The sequence below is a fragment of the Saccopteryx bilineata genome, chromosome 1, assembly GCF_036850765.1.
Source record: "Saccopteryx bilineata isolate mSacBil1 chromosome 1, mSacBil1_pri_phased_curated, whole genome shotgun sequence".
NCBI classification, from domain to species: Eukaryota; Metazoa; Chordata; class Mammalia; order Chiroptera; family Emballonuridae; genus Saccopteryx; species Saccopteryx bilineata.
In genome coordinates, this window is record NC_089490.1 from 127,377,218 (window position 1) to 127,398,568 (window position 21,351).

At 41.8% G+C, this 21,351-nt stretch overlaps 1 protein-coding gene across 1 annotated transcript; it reads right to left on the minus strand.

Moving 5' to 3' along the window:
- Nucleotides 1-326: 326 nt before the first annotated feature.
- CELA1 (chymotrypsin like elastase 1) lies at nt 327-14,062 on the minus strand. Its single transcript, XM_066265253.1, has 8 exons — nt 13,941-14,062; nt 13,225-13,307; nt 11,678-11,778; nt 10,673-10,798; nt 9,750-9,886; nt 8,370-8,515; nt 1,216-1,365; nt 327-466 (listed from the first exon to the last, which is right to left on the minus strand). The coding sequence occupies exons 1-8, from the start codon at nt 13,978-13,980 to the stop codon at nt 449-451; spliced, it is 801 nt and encodes a 266-aa protein (XP_066121350.1). The 5' UTR covers nt 13,981-14,062; the 3' UTR covers nt 327-448.
- Nucleotides 14,063-21,351: the final 7,289 nt, after the last annotated feature.

Consider the following 21,351-nt stretch of genomic DNA (forward strand, 5'->3'; position numbering starts at 1 on the left):
CTTGGGGTGAGCACTTGTTCTAGGCACTGAAGGGGGAAAAAGAAGGAGTCCACAGTGTACCTGGGAGATCAGAGAATATTTTGTCACTTGGAAGCATTTAAAAGTATTCTGTACCGTTGAATATAGCAAATATGCACAGGAGGAGGGGAGATGGGCAGATCCTAAAATAATTCCGAAAGGATAATATAAAACTACTCCCATTTGGCTTAGTTTGTAAACTGGTTAGAGGTGGCAGCAAATGGAAGAACCAGAAGTGGGGTGAAATCTAACTTGGGCCCTAGAACTACATTTCTTCTAGAGAGCTTAATAACAAAAACAGACACAGGTTGATAATTTATATGCAGTTTTATTTGCTTTTCTGTGTCTGGTTCAAATAGTGTTGGTGGTCTCAAGGTTTACTGTGAACTGAAGAATCATCTTGGGATAGCTGTTGTACTCCGGAAGATGTTCAGTTTCTGGCAATGACCTGAAGGAAAAGCCATTTATACTCACAGTCAGTGACTTCTGCCCACCTCCTTTCTTTTTCCTTCAGGGTTCCTAGTTAAGTATGGCCCTGTACTGGGTTTATGGGGAGTTAACAGGTTGTGGAGCAGGATGTAGGTTTCCGCTGTGTCAGGACAATTCAATGTTATAGGCATATACCCAGGGCTTAGTGGCAAGGACAGAATTTGAAATGGTTGTAAGTCAGTGTTCATGCCATAAGACTCCAGAATATATTAGAAGACTGGAGAGCACAGGTGGAGTGACTGTGAGGCTCTCCCACTAGGTCAATATTGGTAGAGTCTCACCTCACCCTCAAACATTGTTTATAGTGGTAAAACCTCTGTCCAAAGGGTAGAGCAAATTCTCATAATGGGAGAGAATGTTAATGCCTCTTCCCTTGTCCAGGAGCATGCACACCTTCTGGAGCTGTTTTCCCCTTGGCTTTCACATAGGAAAGTAGTGATATGTGCCTGGTTCAGATCTGTTGTTACCACCATCCAACTCTAAACAGTAAACAATATGGTGAAGCCTGCTTAGTGGGTATGTGAAGGGGGACTCGGAACGGCAGCATTATTGAGGAAAAGTGTACTATGGAGGGATGGGAAAGGAGTAAAACATTGAATGTGTTGAGGAATATGATGGCTTCCCCTACCCAACTTTTGTTCCCCAACCTAGCCAGTGCACAGGTCTCCAGATGACCCTATTTGAACCCGTTTCTTTTAGAAGACTCACGCTATTCATCCAAGAGATGTAAGCAGAAACCCGGGTGAAGACTGTTGGCTTCCTGGAGACATTACAGCCCTGGCTGGATACAAAGCTGGTCACTCCATGGACAGTATACTGGCCATTCACCATGCAGTGGAGCGGGCCCCCAGAGTCACCCTGCAGAGAATAAAAATAGGTTTCTAAAATTCCAGATATTTTGATCTTTGGGCCTTTGCTTCTGCTTACATGTTGTCCATCCCCATCTCTGTAAAATCCTGTAGTTTAAAAACTAATTCAAATCACCACTTGCTTCATATCCCCACAATCAAGATGAATTTCTTCTTTCTTTCTAAACAACCACAGTACTTCTTTCTTTCTTTTGAATTATTTATGTCATGTTCTACCTTATATTTTGGTTTTATAATTTATTTCTACCTCCCATGCATATCTAAGAGCTTGAGACAGAAGCTGTGTTTTGCTGATATTTTTTCTTTCCACAATGCAAACATATAACTTTGAACATCTAAAGTTTAATAGCTTTTATTGACTTAAATTGAACCTGCAATGGGAGAAGTAGGGTGTTCTAATGATTTCTCTATCCCCAGCATGTAGACCAATGGGTCTAATTAGACTTAGTGGTTTCACACAGTGTAGGTAGTCAACACATGTTAAACTAAACTGAGGTGGGCCCTGGCCAGTTGGCTCAGTGGTAGAGTATCAGCCTGGCATGCAGGAGTCCCGGGTTCAATTCCCGGCCAGGACACACTGGAGAAGCACCCATCTGCTTCTCCCCCCTCCCCCCTCCTTCCTCTCTGTCTCTCTTTTCCTCCTGCAGCCAAGGCTCCATTGGAGCAAAGTTTGCCCGGGCCCTGAGGATGGCTCTATGGCCTCTGCCTCAGGTGCTAGAATGGCTCTGGTTGCAACAAAGCAATGTCCCAGATTGGCGGAGCATCGCCCCCTGGTGGGCATACCTGGTGGATCCTGGTCGGGCGCATGCGGGAGTCTGACTGCCTCCCCATTTCCAACTTCAGAAAAATACAAAAAAAACCCCCAAAAAACAACAACAAAAAAAACACCTAAACTGAGGTGAAGAGGAAAGAAAAAGATGTATTAGGTAGTGGTTATGTGTTCAGGCTTTGAATTAGAGGAACCTGGATTTATAGAATATGACCTTGATGCTCTTCTTCATACTCAGTCCCTAGAATGCCAGTTCTATAATTCCAGACATTAAATTGGATGATAGTCCTTGGAAGAATATGACTAGCACAAGAGGACAGACCTAAAGATGCTGATATTGAAAGTCCCCCAATGAAATGGCCTAGCCAGATCACCTGACAAAGCAGTTCACTATCGATGAACCCCACCTAAGATTCAGAGCTACCTATTTGCTTTTTACCAACCACTCTGAAATAAGAGCAGATGGCCAAAGGTTACCAAACATTTGAAGAAAACCTCTCGTATAAAAGTAAAGATCAAAAGAAAGAGACAAAAAAATAAACAAAGGCAACCAAGATTATGCAGGGAGAAGAAAACAAGCACTAAAACTATGATTAATATTGCATCTGTGATACAAAAACAGCATGTATTAAACAGAATGTTCAGAAAATAAAATGAGCCTTTGGAAATTATGAATGTGATAGTAGAAATGAAATATTGGAAGTGTTAGAAGATAAAGGAGAACAAACCAAGTATAAATAAAATAAGAGGACCAATTTAGAAGGTAAATAAGTCAATAATAAATTCTAGAAAGAGAAAATAAAAACAGAGGGGAGGAAATCATCAACAAATAAATATTTTCAGAAATAAAGCTCTGGAGTTTACAGAATGATAAAACCTAGTAAGTGTCCCTTGTGCTGAATGCAAGTAGACACATACCAAGACACAGAACATTCGGAAAAAGAAAAGATAAAATAAGTCACTTACAAATTAGTAAAGAGTGTGGGGTTGAATTAGCAGTAAGTTGAGTATGTAGTATGCAAATAAAAAAAGCAATTATTATTTTCCAGGGAAAACAAAGTTATGTAGAAAATGAAAAGTAATCATAGAATACATGGTTTGGTTGTGAATAGCATTTGACATAAATCATAATAAACATTAAATGTTAATCTAATAAAAATTATTTGGGGAGATTGAAGGTGATGGGAAAAGTTCATGGTTGGGGGAAGTATATATGTATAAAAGGAAAAGAGATCCGCATCTCTCATACTGCCTAAACTGAAAAATTAAGTAGCAATGTAAATATATATATAATTTTTTTAAATAGAGGTATAGGGGTAGAAACCAAAAGTCAGCTGCAAAAAGTTGAAAGTTTTCCCTTCTGGGAAGCAAGAACTCAAGGGGTAGAAGGAACACAATGACTATTCTTTTCTATTATTAAGCTTCATAGTTATACCTGCCCCTTTAAGTGATTTAATACATATAGCTTCCATAAAAAAATCAAAACTTGGCCCTGGTTGGTTGGCTCAGTGGTAGAGCGTTGGCCCGGCATATGGAAGTCCCAGGTTCCATTCCCGGCCAGGGCACACAGGAGAAGCGCCCATCTGCTTCTCCACCCTTCCACCTCTCCTTTCTTTCTATCTCTCTCTTCCCCTCCCGCTGCCAAGGCTCCATTGGAGCAGTTTGCCCGGGCACTGAGGATGGCTCTGTGGCCTCTGCCTCAGGCACTAGAATGGCTCTGATTGCAGCAGAGCAATGCCCCAAGATGGGCAGAGCATCGCCCCCTGGTGGGCATGCCGGGTGGATCCTGGTCAGTGCATGCGGGAGTCTGTCTGACTGCCTCCCCGTTTCCAACTTCGGAAAAATACAAAAAAAAAAAAAAAGAAAAAAGAAAAAAAAGAAAAACTTAAAAAACGAAAGTACTAGAGAAACAGACCAAAAGTTTAAATTGGGGATAATTCTTTTAAAAAGGAACTAGTTGTACCCCACCTGAACTACTGCTTAGGCAAAGATGTTTTCTTTAGCTTATTGTACTTGAAACATACAAAAAAAACCCAAACCTTTTCTACCCAAATTATAACAATAGGAATTTGAGAGTATTTCTGGGCTATGGGTCAGGATGGTAATTTGAGTTGTGTGTAATACTATTGTCTTATGTTAATTGACCTGCAAAGAAACAAATAGGCCCTGGAAAGATGGAGGGCATGGCTAAGGATTTTAGGACCCAAGGAAGAGATGGACAAGAGTTCAGTGGAGTACGGGATTGAGGTAAAAAGAATTCAATAAATTTATTCTCAGGTTAGGGTTGGGAACATACAGAGAAGTCTGAAAACCTAGAAGACTCAATGTTTGGAAGAGGCCAATGGGAAAGGACCTAGAGACACAATTGTCTCAGAGAATTGTCAGTTGGAGTGGCAGCCAGAAGAGAAGTACTCTAGTTTCTTAGAAAACTAGACCATGGGAGAGAGTAGAAGGAAGTGAATTAATTCAGAAAGCTTAAACTTTAAGAGATTATAAATTAAACTGGCTGTTGAGGACCTGGAAGAGGTTGCCTTATGCCTTAGTTTCTTTTTTAGCCCCTCCTTGCATATAGGGTTCCCAGGATACAGGACTCTTAAGTTTTAACACTGGAAAAACCCTGGGAAAACCAGGATGATTTAGTCATATTATTTCCATAGTACTAAGTGCTCACAGAAAACCTTTAAGCTTTTGCTTCTACTATTTCAGCCAGCCTACCAGCCTCCTGCTGGCTTTTCCTTTTACGCTTACTCTTAGCTTGGACTTTGCATTTGATCTGCAATCCTGTCCTTTTGCTGAAGTAATTAAGGAAAACCTATTCCCGAGTTAATCCATTCTCTCTCTTTTTTATTATGTGAGAGGCATGGAGGCAGAGAGACAGACTTGTGCGTGTGCCCCAACCGGAATCCACCCGGCAAGCCCTTTACCGGGAGATGCTCTGCCCAGCTGGGGCCGCTGCTCTGTTGCTTGCCAACCAAGCTTTTTTTTTTTTTTAATTTTTTATTTAGTGCCTGAGGTGAGGCCATGGGACCATCCTCAGCGCCCAAGGCCAACTTGCTGAAAGCATTCTAGCCATTGCTGTGGGAGAAAGAGAGAGAGAATGGGAAGGTATAGAGAAGTAGATGGTCACCTCTCCTGTGTGCCCTGACCAGGAATCGAACCTGGGACTTCCATATGCCAGGCTGATGCTATACCGCTGAGCCAACTGACCAGGGAATCAATTTTCTACAACTGAGTCTTTGAGTAAAATGAATGGTTATTGTGTGGTCTTTAACCTTTTGGAGGCCAATCCTTCTCTCATTCATTTTAATTAGAGGCATATCTTTCTGTCATTCACTTTAATCCAGACCCATACAAGCCTTTCCACTTCATTTTCAGCATCCAGTCTGACTCCCACTTCATGAATAAACAGAAGCTATAATGCAGAACACCTGCCAACTTCCATCTACTCAGCATGCACACGCTTTCACGTTTATGCACATTTTGGCATTCTTCTCCCTGTTCAGAGCCAGCTCCAGCTCTGCTCTTGGTTTCATCTTTTCTGTCTCCTCTGGGATCTTGTGCCATCCATTTATTCTTCTCTTTGATTCTGTAGGATGCTTTCCTCTCTATTTAACATACTCAATTTTCTTTCCTCTTAAAAAATGCACTCTCTTCTTGGCTTGTCATTGCTCTTAGAGTGACCAGACTTTTTTTGCTTCTCTCTCTCACCCAAGATTCTTTGAAGAGTACATTTCCTTGGTATGTTTCTTATTGCCTCTTCTTCCTTACCCTTTAGACTCTGCCATCACCACTCCACTGGAATTGTTCTTGCCAGTGACTCATCTGCTAAGTAGTCTCTTTCAGGTATCTACTGTGGCTCCTGGCTGCACTGTCTACTATGTGATGACCTATCAGTATTTTCTGAGATTTTATAAAACCCTTATTTTTCTCTTGCCTCTGATCCCTCTTAGAGCTTTTTGGGTTTGTTGTCTTTCACCTATCTTCCTGAACCATTCAAGTATTTATACTATCACAGTTCTTCTAACTCACTGCTCTTTTCTTTTTTTTTTTTTTTTAGCAGTTTTGGGGTCTCATTTGCTTTATCTCTAGCCCAGTTCGCTCCCCTAGGTTCCACTTTATTTTTTTAAGACCTTATTTATTTATTTTAGAGAGAAGAGAGAGAGAAAGGGGGGAGGGATGAGAAGCATCAACTCCTATATCTCCCTGACAGGGCAAGCCCAGGGTTTTAAACTGGCAACCTCAGCATTCCAGGTTGGCACTTTATCCATTATGCCACCACAGGTCAGGCCTCCATTTTCTTTGTATCTGACTTCTTACTAGTTAACTATACCTGAATATCCCAAACTCATCACCTTTTCTCCCAAATCCTATAAATCTGGTCTCATTTAAGGAAGCAAACCCCTCTCCCAAATCACTTAAACCAAATGCCTGTAATTCATTCCATAGTCTCTTTCTTCCCTCTTCTCCACTGCCCTAATTCAGGCCCTCAGATTTCTTGCCTAGATAATTACAATAGTCTTCTAACCACTCTTCCTGCCAGCCTTGCCCTCTTCAAAAACATGATTATCTTGTCATCCGAGAGTGCTTCTAAAAGGCCAATCTGGTCATGCTGTTCTCCTGTTTAAAACTCTTCCATAATTTCTCAATATCTAAGTGATAAAGTTCATGTCCCCAGGCATGGTATTGGAAGCCCTGTCACATGGTTCCTAGTGTCATCTCCTGACATTCCCTAGCCTGCGCTAGTTTATATTATAACCCAAAGGGGTCAGCAAACTATTCTGTAAAGGGCCAAATATTAAATATCTTAGGCTTTGCAGGCCATACAGTCTCTGTTGCAACTACTTAATTCTGGGAAAACAGCCATAAACTGTATGTAATAAACAACTATGGCCGTATTCCAATAAAATATTTTTATGACATTGGAATTTCATATATTTCACGTGTCATGGCATATTATTCTTTTATTTTTTTCCCAACCATTTAAAAAATGTAAAAACTATTCTTAGCTTATAAGCCAAACAAAAACAGGCAGCATGACCTGGCTGGGTAGCTCAATTGGTTAGAATGTTGTTCCAATATGCCAAGGTTGCAGGTTTGATCCCTGGTCAGGGTACATAAAAGAATCAACCAGTGAATGTATAAGTGGGAGGAACAACAAATCTATGTTTCTCTCTTTTTCTCTCTTAAATTAATATATAAAAAAATAAAAGCAAAAAAAGGCAGCAGGCTGGGCTTGGAGGCTTGTGGGCTTTGACCTTTGCTCTACCTGCTGTAGGGAACACCCATAATTCTCTATGTGTCCAACCTAGGTTCTTGGCCCATGCCTTTCTCCATGCTGTTTCTTCTCTCCAAATATCTTTCCTTCCTTCTTTAACCTTCGGGACTCACTACAGTCTCCACTTTTTCAGGGAAAGCAAGTCTTTTCTGACCCCAACAGAGAGTGAGGTAAGTACCTATTTTTTGAACTACTATATCACCTGATGCTTATTTTTATTATAACACTTAACCATATTGTACTTTAATGTTCTTTCATATGTCTGCTCTTCCCATTCCTCCACAGTGTTTGACTTAGCTTTGTATCCCTAGAATTTAGCACAGTGTCTGGCATTTTATTTAGTAGATAATCAAGAACATTTGTTGAACTGCAGTAAGAAATATGTAAGATGATCATTGCTGATTGAGCTTGTTTAAATAGAAGGTTCATATATATATTTTACTATTATAAAACCATTTTCTGCACTTTCCCCTACTATATTCACCTGTATATACCACTGTAAATACTAGTGGAGTTAAAGGGTGATAGTAGAGGAGCTACAAAAATAATTGGGTTAATGGGAGGGGAGTTACCTTATGCAAAATTAAAAGCATCACTCCAGGCTCAGCCCCACGACATCCATAAAAAAGTCTAGGTTACAAAAAAATTCTAAAGTACACACATATGCACCAACACAGATTTTGGGCCACATATAAACTTTTGAGGTGAGGCCAGTAGGCAAGATATATTTTTAGGTTCCTTTCAACTTTAATATCCTATGAGCACAAAAGTTACTAACACAGAATCACTCTCATTCTCATTCATGAAACCAGAAACCAGAGTAGAAAGTTGAGTATGTACATGGGGTATAAGCAGGTGTGGAACAGGGGGTGAGGAAAAGATGAAGAGTAGTAGGCAGAGAGGGGAGGAACCTGGAGTGAGACTTCTGACATTTCCTACATGTGTTCACCTGGCATCCAGAACGAGCTCCATCTCCTCCAGCACACACCATGGTGTTCTTCACAGTGGAGCCCCAGTAGGAGGAGCTAGAACAGGTGGCATAGTCCACAGTGGGCAGGTAAGCCTGCTGCAGGGTCTGGGCCAGCTGCCCATTGGCTGAACAGAATACACAGCATTGGAGATCAGCCCCATATACTGTCCAAGAAAAAAACCTTCCACACCCTCCCAAACATTCCCAGGCTGCGATGAAAGCTGAACTAAGGGCAAGCTCGCTCTCTTTGCTCATTGCATGTCCTACATCCTCCTCTTTTCTCTCTTTATATGGAATTTGCAGACCCCTTCCTTCAGGGAGTCATCTTTGATTACTGTTTCCAAGCTCCAAACAACCAATCTGACTCCTACTTTATTTATTTGTATTTCATGGGTACCTTGGCTAAGTAACTGGAATTATTTGTTGTTGCTTATCTGCCTGTACTACTTTCTTCATACACTGTAAACCCCATGAAACAGAACTGGGACTGTGCACCCTTGTTTTTATTTCTTAAGAGTTGGTGCAGCTTTTGTCTGGCTCTATGACTTTTCACAGCCTTTGCACATGAATTATTTCTATGGATCTTTACAACCCTTCGTGTTAAAGATCATGAAATGAACCATAATGACATTAAATGAACTGAGAGTAGAGCTGAGTTAGAAGTATATGTCTCAGCTCTAGGTTCTTAGTAGACTGGCTGCTCATAACAAGGCCTTGCCTCTCTTCCAGAGCTCAGATACTGCCTGGTGGCTGACAGACTTCTATGTTAGGCTTAATGTCTCTGCCCTTCTAAATTATCTCTGCTCACAGAAAGCTCTACCCCCTTTCCATGCTATTGGAATGACATTCCCTACCAGAAATCTTCCCATGATGACAAGAAGAGGGCTGAGGCCTCCTGTACCTTAATTTCTTTGGACCTTATATAGCTAACCCTGGTTCATTCACTCCAACCCAAAGCCCAGCAACTGTCTATGGAGGTAGCACAATGGTATAATGACCACCAAAGTGGGAGCCAGGATACCTGGATTCTGGCCCTAGCTAAACAGTTACTAACTACTTGTGATCTTGTACAAGGTCTTTAATTTCTTTGGGCCTCAGTTTACTCATGTATAAAATGAGAGGCTGATACATAACACTCTCTGAGGTAGGTTGTTTTTTGTTTGTTTTAGAGTCTATGAATCTCTGCCTCGATTTCATAGTCTGTTCTTAGCTTGATTTCATGTCTCAGGTATTTTTTTCTCTTGTTTCCTTTGCTTTCTGGCCTCTGGCTATGAACACCTGAGACCACTGAAAACTGTACCCCAGAAGTTCAACTAATCAAGGTCCATGTGGTAGATGGTGCCTATGTAGGTGACTTACTTCTGGTCCTGCCCCAGCCTGTAATGTAGCAGGGACTGTTGTTAGCCAGGATGGTTCCCTCCCTCGGCAGAACACCCAGCTGGACGTAGCTGTTGAGGGTAACGCTCTGGGCTAGGCGCAGCAAGGCAATGTCATAGCTGTGGGAGGAAAACAGATAACTCATTCATGTCAGCCCTTTCTTCAGGTCAGCATATGGGCAGGCCCTCACTAAGCCTTCACGTCCCCAAAGAACTGGAAACCAAAGATTTTGAATTTGCTAATTCTCAAACTTGAGGCGTTATACATTTGGATTGTTAGGACATTATATATTTAACAGTAGCGATGGTGGATGAGGTCTTGATGTTGTAATCTTTCTTTGACCCCTTCAATCCAGGAGAGTGGAGCTGATATCTTTCGGTTGTAAGTGGGGAATCAGGAGGATCAGGGTGGTATGATGATGGTAATAGAGAAGAGTTCTCAAGGAAGAAAAATGTAAAAAATCTGTGTAGTTCTGAAAGTTTTGAAGAAATATCCCAATTACTTGAACCAGTCTCAACCCCCACATTTTATTGACTTGACCACCATTTTAACAACTTCTTAAAGTAATTTAGAAAAAACCTTTTTTGGAGGAGTTTTCACATGTAAGATTCATTTTAAGAAATTTACTTTTGCTGATGGAGTCTGTTCCATAAAATGAATAATAAATAACAACAACAAAATAACCCCAGAAACATTAAACTGCAGAAAAGGAGCTTCAGGTGATCCAGTTCAATAAGGCAAACCAGCCTAGATCAAATAAATAAATAAATTTTAAAAATTCTCAAGCTCTCCAAAGTCTAAATTCTCAAAGTCGTCCTGGATGCATGTGTAGGAAGCCTTAACCCTGTTGCTAGCTAGTCAATCCTCCACCTCTGAGCCCAAGGCTAGCCCAGCTTTGCCCTTACCCAGCAGCCACATTATTGCTGTTCCAGTATGGATGCACCACGATCTTCTGCACACCCACATACTGCTCGGTACCATCATTCTGGCTCAGATTGTGGTCTCCAACCACCACACGGAACCTCATTTGGCTGGAGTGAGAGAAGGAAGCCCTGAGTGAACCACAGTGCTCAAACCTCTTTCCCCCTTAGAGAAAAGTTGGGAAGCCATCTTATGCTTTGTCTTTAGGACAGGAACCCATCTTATTTGGCCCAGGCAGAGGAAGGATAAAAAACATTGGATGATAAGAAAGTAACAAGATCTCTCATTTCCTAATTCACTAACTTGTGGGAGTGACCAAACTACCATCACAAATTATTGAAATAAACATCATAAACTGAATCTCTCATAACCTGAGAGGGGTGTGGTGAGCATAAATAAAATAATGGCTCTTGGCTTACAGAGGGATTTTGAAGGAAGTGTAAATATGTAGACCAGTAATTCTTAAAGCATGGTCCCTAGACTAGCAGAATCAGCATAACCTGGAAACTTGTTACAAATACAGATTAGCAGGCCTTAGCTTGGGCCTACTAAATAAAAAAACTGCTGAGTGGGGCCCAGCAATCTGTGCCTTCCAGGTGATTCTGATACATGCTCAAATAAGAACCATTGCTCCATATGAAAAAGTTGTTACCAGCTAGGCATTGAGCAGGGATTTAAATACCTTTACCTTCTTAACCCTCACAATAACTCTACAAAGTAGATATTATTATTCCACTTTTAGAGATAAGAGAATGAGGATTTAGAGAAGTTAAGTAAGTTGTCTAAGGTCACATAGCTGGAAGATGGAGGAATGGGATTTTAACCTGAGCTGACCTGATACCAAAATTTGTACTTTTTACTATATTCTACTACCTCCCCAGAGGCCCATTAAAGTCCTGCCCTGAGTGGTCAAAGATACAAATTTCTCCAGAAGGGCCAGACTCTTCCCCTCCCAGGGGCTCAGAAAAGCTAGTCTTTGTTTTTCTCACTTGTCCACACAGTGAGCAGCTGTCATCACCCAGTTCTGTCTGATGAGGGTCCCTCCGCAGGTGTGATACCAGTTACCTCCAGACTGGTACTGGAGGGAAATCTAGATGGGGAAGAAGAAAGGAAGAATAGGTGGTGTTTCTTAAAAGGATTTTTCTAAACTACATTACCCCCTTAAATTCCTGCCATCCCTTGAAACATTCTTCAACTTTCTGGGCTAGAGATGGCAAATAGGTTTCATTTGACCTGTCAGTTGCTATTGATTGGTTGGTAGTGGCTACCTGGAGTGGTGGTTAGAAAGGGTGTATAGATGATCTGGGATCAGCAGGAAAGAGTGCTCCATTGTTTGGTGATTTTGCTGTGTACATGGATGGGTAGGGGAAGGTAAAAGCATACAGACTGTATGGGCATCTGTGTTAGGCTTGCTCACTGGTTTACCAGATGCAAGCCCTTTGCTTGATTAGTGCGTGAGCACACAGCAACACTTCATGGGTATGGCCTATGTAAGGCTATGGGTGCTTGCGCTCAGGAGGATTGCAGATGCGCAGATTGTGTGCCCACCACTGTGAGGGGCCATTTTGCTGTTTGTTTTCCTGAGAGGCAGTTTTCCCTGCCTGTGTGCTTGTCCACCGTTGTGAGATTTTAATAAATGGAATGGCCCAACCCTTTCTGGCTCCACAGTTTTTCTCCCTTCTGCCCAAATCCAATGTGGACCTGCCTGGCCTTGGCCACCAGCATTACAGCACCCTACTCTGGGTTGCTGCAAAAAGCCAAGTACCCAGGTCCTTTCACCTCCTTTCCTCTTGGGAGGTAATGTAGCTATGGGTTTGCTTCATCACCTAAGACCCACAAGCTTAGATTTCAGAACTTCCTCTCCAATGTTTTCAAGATACACCCTATCCTCTTACTTTAGGGAATATTTAGAAATACCATTGGAGTGTTCATTTTTATCAGTTCATGTCTTCTCCTTCAGCACCTCATATTATGCAATAGTTTTACTACTGAAAATTGGGGCTCAAATTTTTGTAACTTGAATTTAATTCTAATTACAGTGATTCCTCTCAATTTGCCAGTTTTACAGATTTATAATTGCTTCAATCAGAGCCTGTCCTGTCCTGTTATGAAAGTAGAAACTCTTTAAATAGCCAAATAAGCAACATGCTCTACTTGGGGGCAGGAGTGCACTTGCATGTGTGACACATACTATTGGAGGTGTGTGTGTGTGAATATGGGTCGAGGTATGTGTAGTCTGAAGTGTGAGTCTTGCACAGTCTTGTTAATGTAGCACAAGCGGTGTTGCTGGGAGTATAAATGTGATTTGTATTTAGGTGTGTGCCTGGGAGAGTGTGGTTGGTGTTTAAATTCCTTCCTTCAAGTTTTTTACATTTAGAAAACCCAGGTAAGCCTAGTCCCATTTATCTTTAAATCTAGATCCCAGACAGTTGGAGTTTCCTGTTGTAAGGACATACACAAACACATGTAATACTGTGTATCAGTGCCTAGGAAACTCCTATGTTATTGGAAATCTGAGGCCTGAAGAAACACCCACCTGAGAGGGCCAGGAATTCCTCCGGGCCTCAGTCCCTCCAACTACCCGGGCGTTGGTTTCCGGAAAATCCTGGGTGCTGTGTCCTTTGTGGGGCAGAAGAAAGTGAGTGATGACTAAGCATGGGGTCAGCCCAGGGTGGAGGTGGGGGTAGCAGTTGTGCTTTGTCTGCAAATTCAGTTCCTCCCTAGCAAATGAGGGCCCCAGCTGTGAGTCCTTGGAGCCTCTTTTGAAAGCAAGAGTCTGAGTGCCTTCTGCTTTCCTTGGCTGTCCTCAGAACTCTGGCATGCTATGAAGGACCTATCTCAAATCACCAGGGTAGGGCCTCAGAGGTTGTATATGGTCTCATTCTTGCTCAGGGTCATCCTGGGCCTGAGGAGATGACCCCCCACCCCAAGCTTTGGCAGGATTCTCTGGGGGTCAGAGACAGCAGAGCACATCCCAGCCAGGCACCGGCTGAGGATGTCTTCCTGTCCGTGGGGGTGGTAGGGAAGCCCAGGACCCTGGAAGAGGTTTCCCTCAGCTTCATGAGGGGCCTGCATGGGGAGTGGCTCTGACCCTTCCAATCGTGGGCTCCAGGGGATTCAAGTTGTCGCTGAACTCACAGGCAGAGTGTCCCACTCACCTGGAGTAGAGAGCATGCCTGGGCTTATGGATAGCTTTCTGACCCTCCTGCTAAAATTCCCCTCCCTAGAATTCAGGCCACTTGACCCACTTACCATAAAGGACCAGCGTGGCGAAGACCAGGAAGCTCAGCATGTTGCCAGCGGAGTAGACCACTGCCCCTTACTATGAACCAAGCCCTCTTTATACTCCTCTTATCAGCAGCTTTGCTGACCTTCTTCCTGCCAACTGGCAAGGCTGTGGATAGAAGGCAGGGAAAATCGCAGGTGACATGGAAATATAAATGAAAAGATTTCTTTTCAAGTAAACTAATTTATCTGTTGTTCAAAGACAGAACAAGGTCATGGCTGAATTAATCACCTGCTTTTAGTTGAAAAGCATCCAACAAACTCTTTTTCAGAAATAAGATGGAGAATCAGGACTGGTTTTTCCCTCAGGGTGCTCCCCTCCTAGTCTATCACTGCCTCGCTATCCTCAGTGGCACTACACTGGAGGTGAGGTCCTCGGGATTGGAGGAGGGAAGAGTGGTTAGTAAGATAAGGAGGCAGCAGCATCTCCCTGTGCAAACAGGAGGTTGGGATGTGCCCCCAGGTTGCAGACAGGTGTAAATGCAGGGAGGCAAAGGCAAAGCAGGTACAGTGGAAAGAACGCTTACGGAAGAAGGTACTTACTAAGAAACAGGTTTGAGGAGACTCAGATGGATAGCACAACAGAGGACTCCCAGAGGAGAATGTGGGGAGGGTTAGAAGAGGGAGCCCTCAGGATAGGAGATAATTTGAGGGTTATGAGGGTAGAGGGCAGAGGGAGCAGGAGATGAAAGGTCAGGAGAAGAGTAAAGAGGGAGATGCAGTGTGCCTTGAGGTAGATAGAAGACTTTGTGTTGGGAGGCCCCAGAGCAGAGGACTGTGGGTGGAATGGTAATTTAGGCACAGGGAAGCCAGGAAACTTGGAAGCCTCGAGGGAAGCAGCCAAGGTACCAGGTCCCTAGAACTCCAGAATTCAAGTTTTCATGCCTGCAGGTGCAGGAGAGGCCTGGAAAGGGCTGTTAGTAGTTCTGTACAGTCACCTTTTCAGGGCCTTGAGTTATTCAGGGGAATTGTACTAGGAAGCTCAGGTAACCTGGAGAGCTCCCTCCCCAGTCCAATCCTCAGCATTCCAACACGAAATAGAGCTTGGAGAAGAGGGCTGGGAAACCAGGGCCTTTTTTGTCCTCTTCTCACCTCTGGCCTCCTTTGGAGTGTAAGGAGACAGGTCTAAACCCAGGGTAAGGAGTTTAAGATGAGGCTTTATGTTCTCCTCAAGGTTACTCCTTAACATCACATACTCCAAAGTGACCTTTCAGGGCAGAGCCAATATTACTAACATCTCTGTACCCATGGTTAGTCAATAGAAGCCAATCAGTATTCATTTAAACACCAAACTCTTTAGGACTGCATTTAAGAGCCTCATTACCAGTGTCTAATCTACATGCCCTGCATCATCTCCCATGCTGGTCACACTTCCATTCTCACTCTTAGGGGTAGACATAGATAGTGGCTTTGGCTTAACTTTTTAAAACTTTTTTTATTTTTCAATTACAGTTGATGTTCAATATTATATTAGTTTCAGGTCTACAGCATAGTGTTTAGACATTTAAATAACTTAATAAGTGATCCCCAGATAAATCTTGTACCCACCTGACACCTTATATAGTTACTACAATATTATTAACTATATCCCACAAACTACTTTACGAACTCATAATATTTTGTAATTGCCATTTTGTACTTCTTAATCCCTTCACCTTTTTCACCCAGCCCCCAACCCCAGTCTCATCAGCAACCATCAGTTTGTTCTCTGTATCTTAGTTTGTTTCTGTTTTATTTTCTTTTTTAGATTCCACATATAAGTGAAATCATATGGTATTTATTTTTTTCTGACTTCTCTCATTTATCATAATACAAATATTGATCAACTTACGACCTATGCAACTTACGACCACTTGACTTTATGACCACAATCGTTAGCCACGACTGCTCCGTGTCTGGCAGCGCAAGCATTGCCCAGCTGGGCGTACAACAGTGCAGACCAGCTTCTGGCAGCACTACCATCTCCGCGTGCACTATTTCAACTGTTATCCCAGACTTGGTATGGCAATTTGTGTTTTGTGTCTTGAATATTTTTCATCAAACCCCTCCCAAGAAGTCTACCAAGAGAAAATTGTCTTTGCAAATATTAAACCAGTTGTACTGGTAATGCAGTGTTTTACTTAAACCTGACGAATGTAAAAATAAGAAACAAAATGGTGTAGGCCCTGGCCGGTTGGCTCAGTGGTAGAGCGTCGGCCTGGCGTGCGGAAGTCCTGGGTTCGATTCCTGGGCAGGGCACACAGGAGAAGCGCCCATCTGCTTCTCCACCCTTCCCCCTCTCCTTCCTCTCTGTTTCTCTCTTCCCCTCCCGCAGCTAAGGCTCCATTGGAGCAAAGATGGCCCGGGCGCTGGGGATGGCTCCATGGCCTCTGCCTCAGGCACTAGACTGGCACTGGTCTCAACAGAGCGTCGCCCTGGATGGGCAGAGCATCGCCCCCTGGTGGGCGTGCCGGGTGGATCCGGTCGGGCGCATGCAGGAGTCTGTCTGACTGCCTCCCCGTTTCCAGCTTCAGAAAAATATAAAAAAAAAAGAAAAGAAAAAAGAAAAAGAAACAAAATGGTGTAGAGATGATACAAATGGCATAAAATGAACAAAGAAAATTATGATATATAACAACAGTGAAAGAAAATTATGATAAAATATGACTTAAAGATTTTTATAATATCATTTCACAGTACTGTACAACGTACGGACTACTCAACTTACGACCAAATCATGTTACGGCCAGTCTGTTGGAACCAATCATGGTCGTAAGTCGAGCACTAGCTGCACCCTCTAGGTTAATCCATATTGTCACAAATGGTAAGATTTAATTCCTTTTTATGGTTGAGTAATATCCCATTTTATATATGTACCAGTTCTTCATCCATTTTTCTTTTAATTGGAGCACTTAGGCCATGGTTGGGTTGCTCAGTTGGTTGGGGTGTCATCATGATGCACAACAGGGCACTGGTCAGGGCAAATACAAGAATCAACCAATGAATGAATAAATAAATGGAACAACAAATAGATGTTTTTCTCTTTCTCTCTCCCTTCCTTTCTCTAAAAAATCAATTAAGCCTGACCAGGCGGTGGTGCAGTAGATAGAGCATCAGACTGGGATGCGGAAGGACCCAGGTTCGACACCCCGAGGTCGCCAGCTTGAACGTGGGTTCATCTGGTTTGAGCAAAAAGCTCACCAGCTTGGACCCAAAGTCGCTGGTTACTTGGTCTGCTGAAGGCCCGTGGTCAGGGCACATATGAGAAAGCAATCAATGAACAACTAAGGTGTTAAAACGAAAAACTAATGATTGATACTTCTCATCTCTCTCTGTTCCTGTCTGTCTGTCCTTCTCTCTGACTCTCTCGCTATCCCTGTAAAAAATAAATAAATAAATAATAAATAAATAAAAATTAAAAATCAATTAAAAAGTTCATTTTTTACAATTAAGGTTATTATTGATAGGTATGTAATTATTGCCATTTCATTAATTGTTTTCTGATTGTTTTTATAATTCTCTATTCCTTTCTTATTCTCTTGTATATTGAGGACTTTGTAATGTTGAGCTTGGATTCCTTTTTCTTTATTTCTTGTATATCTCTTACAGATTTTTTTGTTTTTGCTTACCACATGCTTCTTATATACAAAACAAGGTATGTTTATAACAGTCTATTTTAAAATGATGGTCGCTTAAGTTCAAACGCATTCTAAAATCACTACCATATTTACTCACCCCCTCCGTGTTTATATTTCTGCCATTCTTTTTACTTTTGTGTATGTGCGTGTGCATGTACCCCTTAATTTACTGTTTTAATTATACCTGATCTTCCAACTTTTGCCTTTTAACCTTTGTACTAGCTTTAGTGTTGGTTGATCTACTGCTTTTATTATGTATTTGCTTCTTTTTTTTAGATTTCTAAAAAATTTTATTTATCATTTTAATTTGTATTTACATAGATTCAAGTGTCCCACCAAATATATCTCCCTCCATCCCCTTATTCCCCTCGGCCCCCCATGCCCCCTCTCTCCAATGTCTTTCCCCCATCCCTCCAGGATTTGCTGTCCTATTCTCTATAATACTGTGTTATGATATACTAGAAAGCCCGGTGGTCATACGAAATGACCGCTGCTCTAGATATTATAAATTGTAATTAAAATGATTTGTGCAAAGGTGTCGCTAATTCAAACTGAATTACCCAGGGCAGGCGGCGAGGACGCCCCTTTGCTTACTGCCCCACGGGGTTTCCCCCTTCTACTTGCTTAATTGCTTAAAGTAGAGTGCAATGAAGGAAACCACTGGTGGTACATTTCTTAAGAGCCACCGCTAGCTCAATAAATAAAGGTGATTTAAATAATAAAATGTTGGCCCTGGCCGGTTGGCTCAGTGGTAGAGTGTCGGCCTGGCGTGCGGAAGTCCCGGATTTGATTCCTGGCCAGGGCACAAAGGAGAGGCGCCCATCTGCTTCTCCACCCCTCCCCCTCTCCTTCCTCTCTGTCTCTCTCTTCCCCTCCTGCAGCAAGGCTCCATTGGAGCAAAGATGGCCCGGGCGCTGGGGATGGCTCCTTGGCCTCTGTCCCAGGCGCTAGAGTGGCTCTGGTCGTGACAGAGCAATGCCTCGGAGGGGTAGAGCATCGCCCCCTGGTGGGCAGAGCGTCGCCCCTGGTGGGCATGCCGGGTGGATCCTGGTCGGGTGCATGCGGGAGTCTGTCTGACTGTCTCTCCCCATTTCTAGCTTCAGAAAAATACAAAAAAATAATAATAACAATAATAATAAAATGTTAATTCACATGTCAAAGATCTCTTTGTACACAACATTTCTTGTGTAGATCTTCCCATCATTTTTAAGCTCGCCTTGCAGAGGACCATCAATTATTTTTAATTTTATGTCCGTTCTTTCACGAACTCTTGAACAGGCAACATAAAGTTGACCGTGTCCAAATGCAGGCTCAGGTAAAAAAATGCCAACACGCTTAAGCGTTTGGCCCTGAGACTTATTGATGGTCATAGCAAAGGCAAGTCTTACGGGAAATTGTCTATGTCTCAATTGAAACGCAACCCTGTTTGAGATGGAGCCAAACCAATTCTTGAAATGACATATATTTCACCTTTAGAGGAGCCAGTCAAAGACTTAGCTATTATGACATTATTTTTCAATTGAAGAACCTCTAGTCTTGTACCATTGCAAAGACCCCTTCTGGTGTTAAGATTTCTTAACAGCATAATAATTGCTCCAATCTTTAACCTCAATTTGTGAGGTGGCATGCCAGAAGGCAGGACTATTTGAATGCCGTGGCAACTTCACCCCATTGGCTAGTACAGTTATGCAAGCAACCAATAAGCTATCGGTGACAAACAGACACTTAAGCCGCATATAGTAAAGATAATTTCATTAATCTCTTTCCCTTCTCTGATCCCATCTTCTCTTCTACTTTCCCTCTGACCACTTTCTCTCTGGTCCCTTTGATACCACCTCTGCCTCTGTTCTGTTGCTTAGTTCACATTGTTCATTGGATTCCTCAAATGAGTGAGGTCATATGGTATTTTTCTTTCTCTGCCTGGCTTATTTCACTTAACATAATAGTTTCCAGGTTCATCCATGTTCTTGCAAAAGCTAAGGTTTCCTTCTTCCTCACAGCCACGTAGTATTCCATTGTGTATATGTACCACTGCTTTTTAATCCACTTGTCCACTGATGGACACTTGGGCTGTTTCCAGATCATGGCTATTGTAAACAATGCTGCAATAAACATGGGGGTTTATTTCTTCTTTTGAATCAGTGATTTGGTATCATAGGATATACTCCTAAAAGTGGAATAGCTGGGTCAAAGGGCAGTTCCATTTTCAATTTTTTGAGGAATCTCCATACTGTTCTCTACAATGGCTGCACCAGTCTGCATTCCCACCAGCAGTGTAGGAGGGTTCCTTTTTCTCTGCACCCTCTCCAGCACCTGTTATGTGTTGTTTTGTTAGTAAGCGCCATTCTGGCAGGTGTGAGGTAGTATCTCATTGTGGTTTTAATTTTCATTTCTCTATGGTTAGTGATGTTGAACATTTTTTTATATGCCTATTGGCCATCTGTATGTCCTCTTTGGAGAAGTGTCTATTCATTTCTTTTGCCCATTTTTTGATTGGATTGTTTCTTTTCCTGGTATTGAGTTTTACAAGTTCTTTATAAATTGGATTGTTTCTTTTCCTGGTATTGAGTTTTACAAGTTCTTTATAAATTTTGGTTATTAACCCTTTATCAGACATATTGTTGCATATATTCTCCCATTGTGTGGGTTGTCTTTTTATTTTGTTCATGTTGTCTTTAGCTGTGCAAAAGCTTTTTAGTTTCATGTAGTCCCATTTGTTCATCCTGTACTTTATTTCACTTGCCTGTGGAGATAAATCAGCAAAAATATTGCAATGAGAGATACTGGAGAGTTTACTGCCTATGTTTTCTTCCAAGATAGTTATGGTTTCACAACTTACATTTAAGTCTTTTATCCATTTTGAGTTTACTTTTGTGAATGGTGTAAGTTGATGATCCAGTTTCATTTTTTTGCAAGTATCTCCCCAATTTTCCCAACACCATTTGTTAAAGAGACTGTCCTTACTTTATTTATTGTATGCTCTTACCTCCTTTGTCAAATATCAATTGTCCATATAGGTGTGGGTTTATTTCTGGGTTCTCTGTTCTGTTCCATTGATCTGTATGCCTGTTCTTATGCCAGTAACAAGCTATTTTGAGTATGATGGCCTTGTAGTATAACTTGATATCAGGAAGTGTGATACCCCCCACTTTATTCTTCTTTTTCAGGATTGCTGAGGCTATTTGTGTTCTTTTTTGGTTCCATGTAATTTTTGGAATATTTGTTCTATATCTTTGAAGTATGTCATTGATATTTTAATAGGAACTGCATTGAATTTATAGATTGCTTTGGGTAATATAGACATTTCAATGATATTTATTTTTCCTACCCATGAACATGGTATATGCTTCCATTTGTTTGTATCTTCCTTGATTTCCTTTAACAATGTTTTATAATTTTCCGAGTACAAGTCTTTAACCTCTTTGGTTAAATTTACTCCTAGGTACTTTATTTTTTTTTGTTGCAATAGTGAAGAGGATTGTTTTCTTAATTTTTCTTTCAGACAGTTCATTGTTGGTGTATTAAAAAAACACTGATTTCTGAATATTAATTTTATATCCTGCCATCTTGCTGAATTCATTTATCAGGTTCAGTAGTTTTTTGACTGAGACTTTAGGGTTTTCTATGTACAGTATCATGTCATCAGCAAATAATGCTAGTTTTACTTCTTTTCCAATTTGGATGCCTTTTATTTCTTCTTCTTGTCTTATTGCTGTGGCCAGGACTTCCAGAACTATGTTGAATAAGAGTGGTGAAAGGGG

Excerpts from the sequence above, each read along its gene's own strand:
- CELA1 (XM_066265253.1), bottom strand. The coding sequence starts at position 13,980 with ATGCTGAGCTTCCTGGTCTTCGCCACGCTGGTCCTTTATG. Across the intron at positions 8,516-9,749 it reads AGGCTGGGGCAGGACCAGAA|CCAATGGGCAGCTGGCCCAG; the intron begins GTAAGTCACCTA and ends TATTCTGTTCAG. Across the intron at positions 1,366-8,369 it reads GAGCTCGTTCTGGATGCCAG|GGTGACTCTGGGGGCCCGCT; the intron begins GTGAACACATGT and ends TATTCTCTGCAG.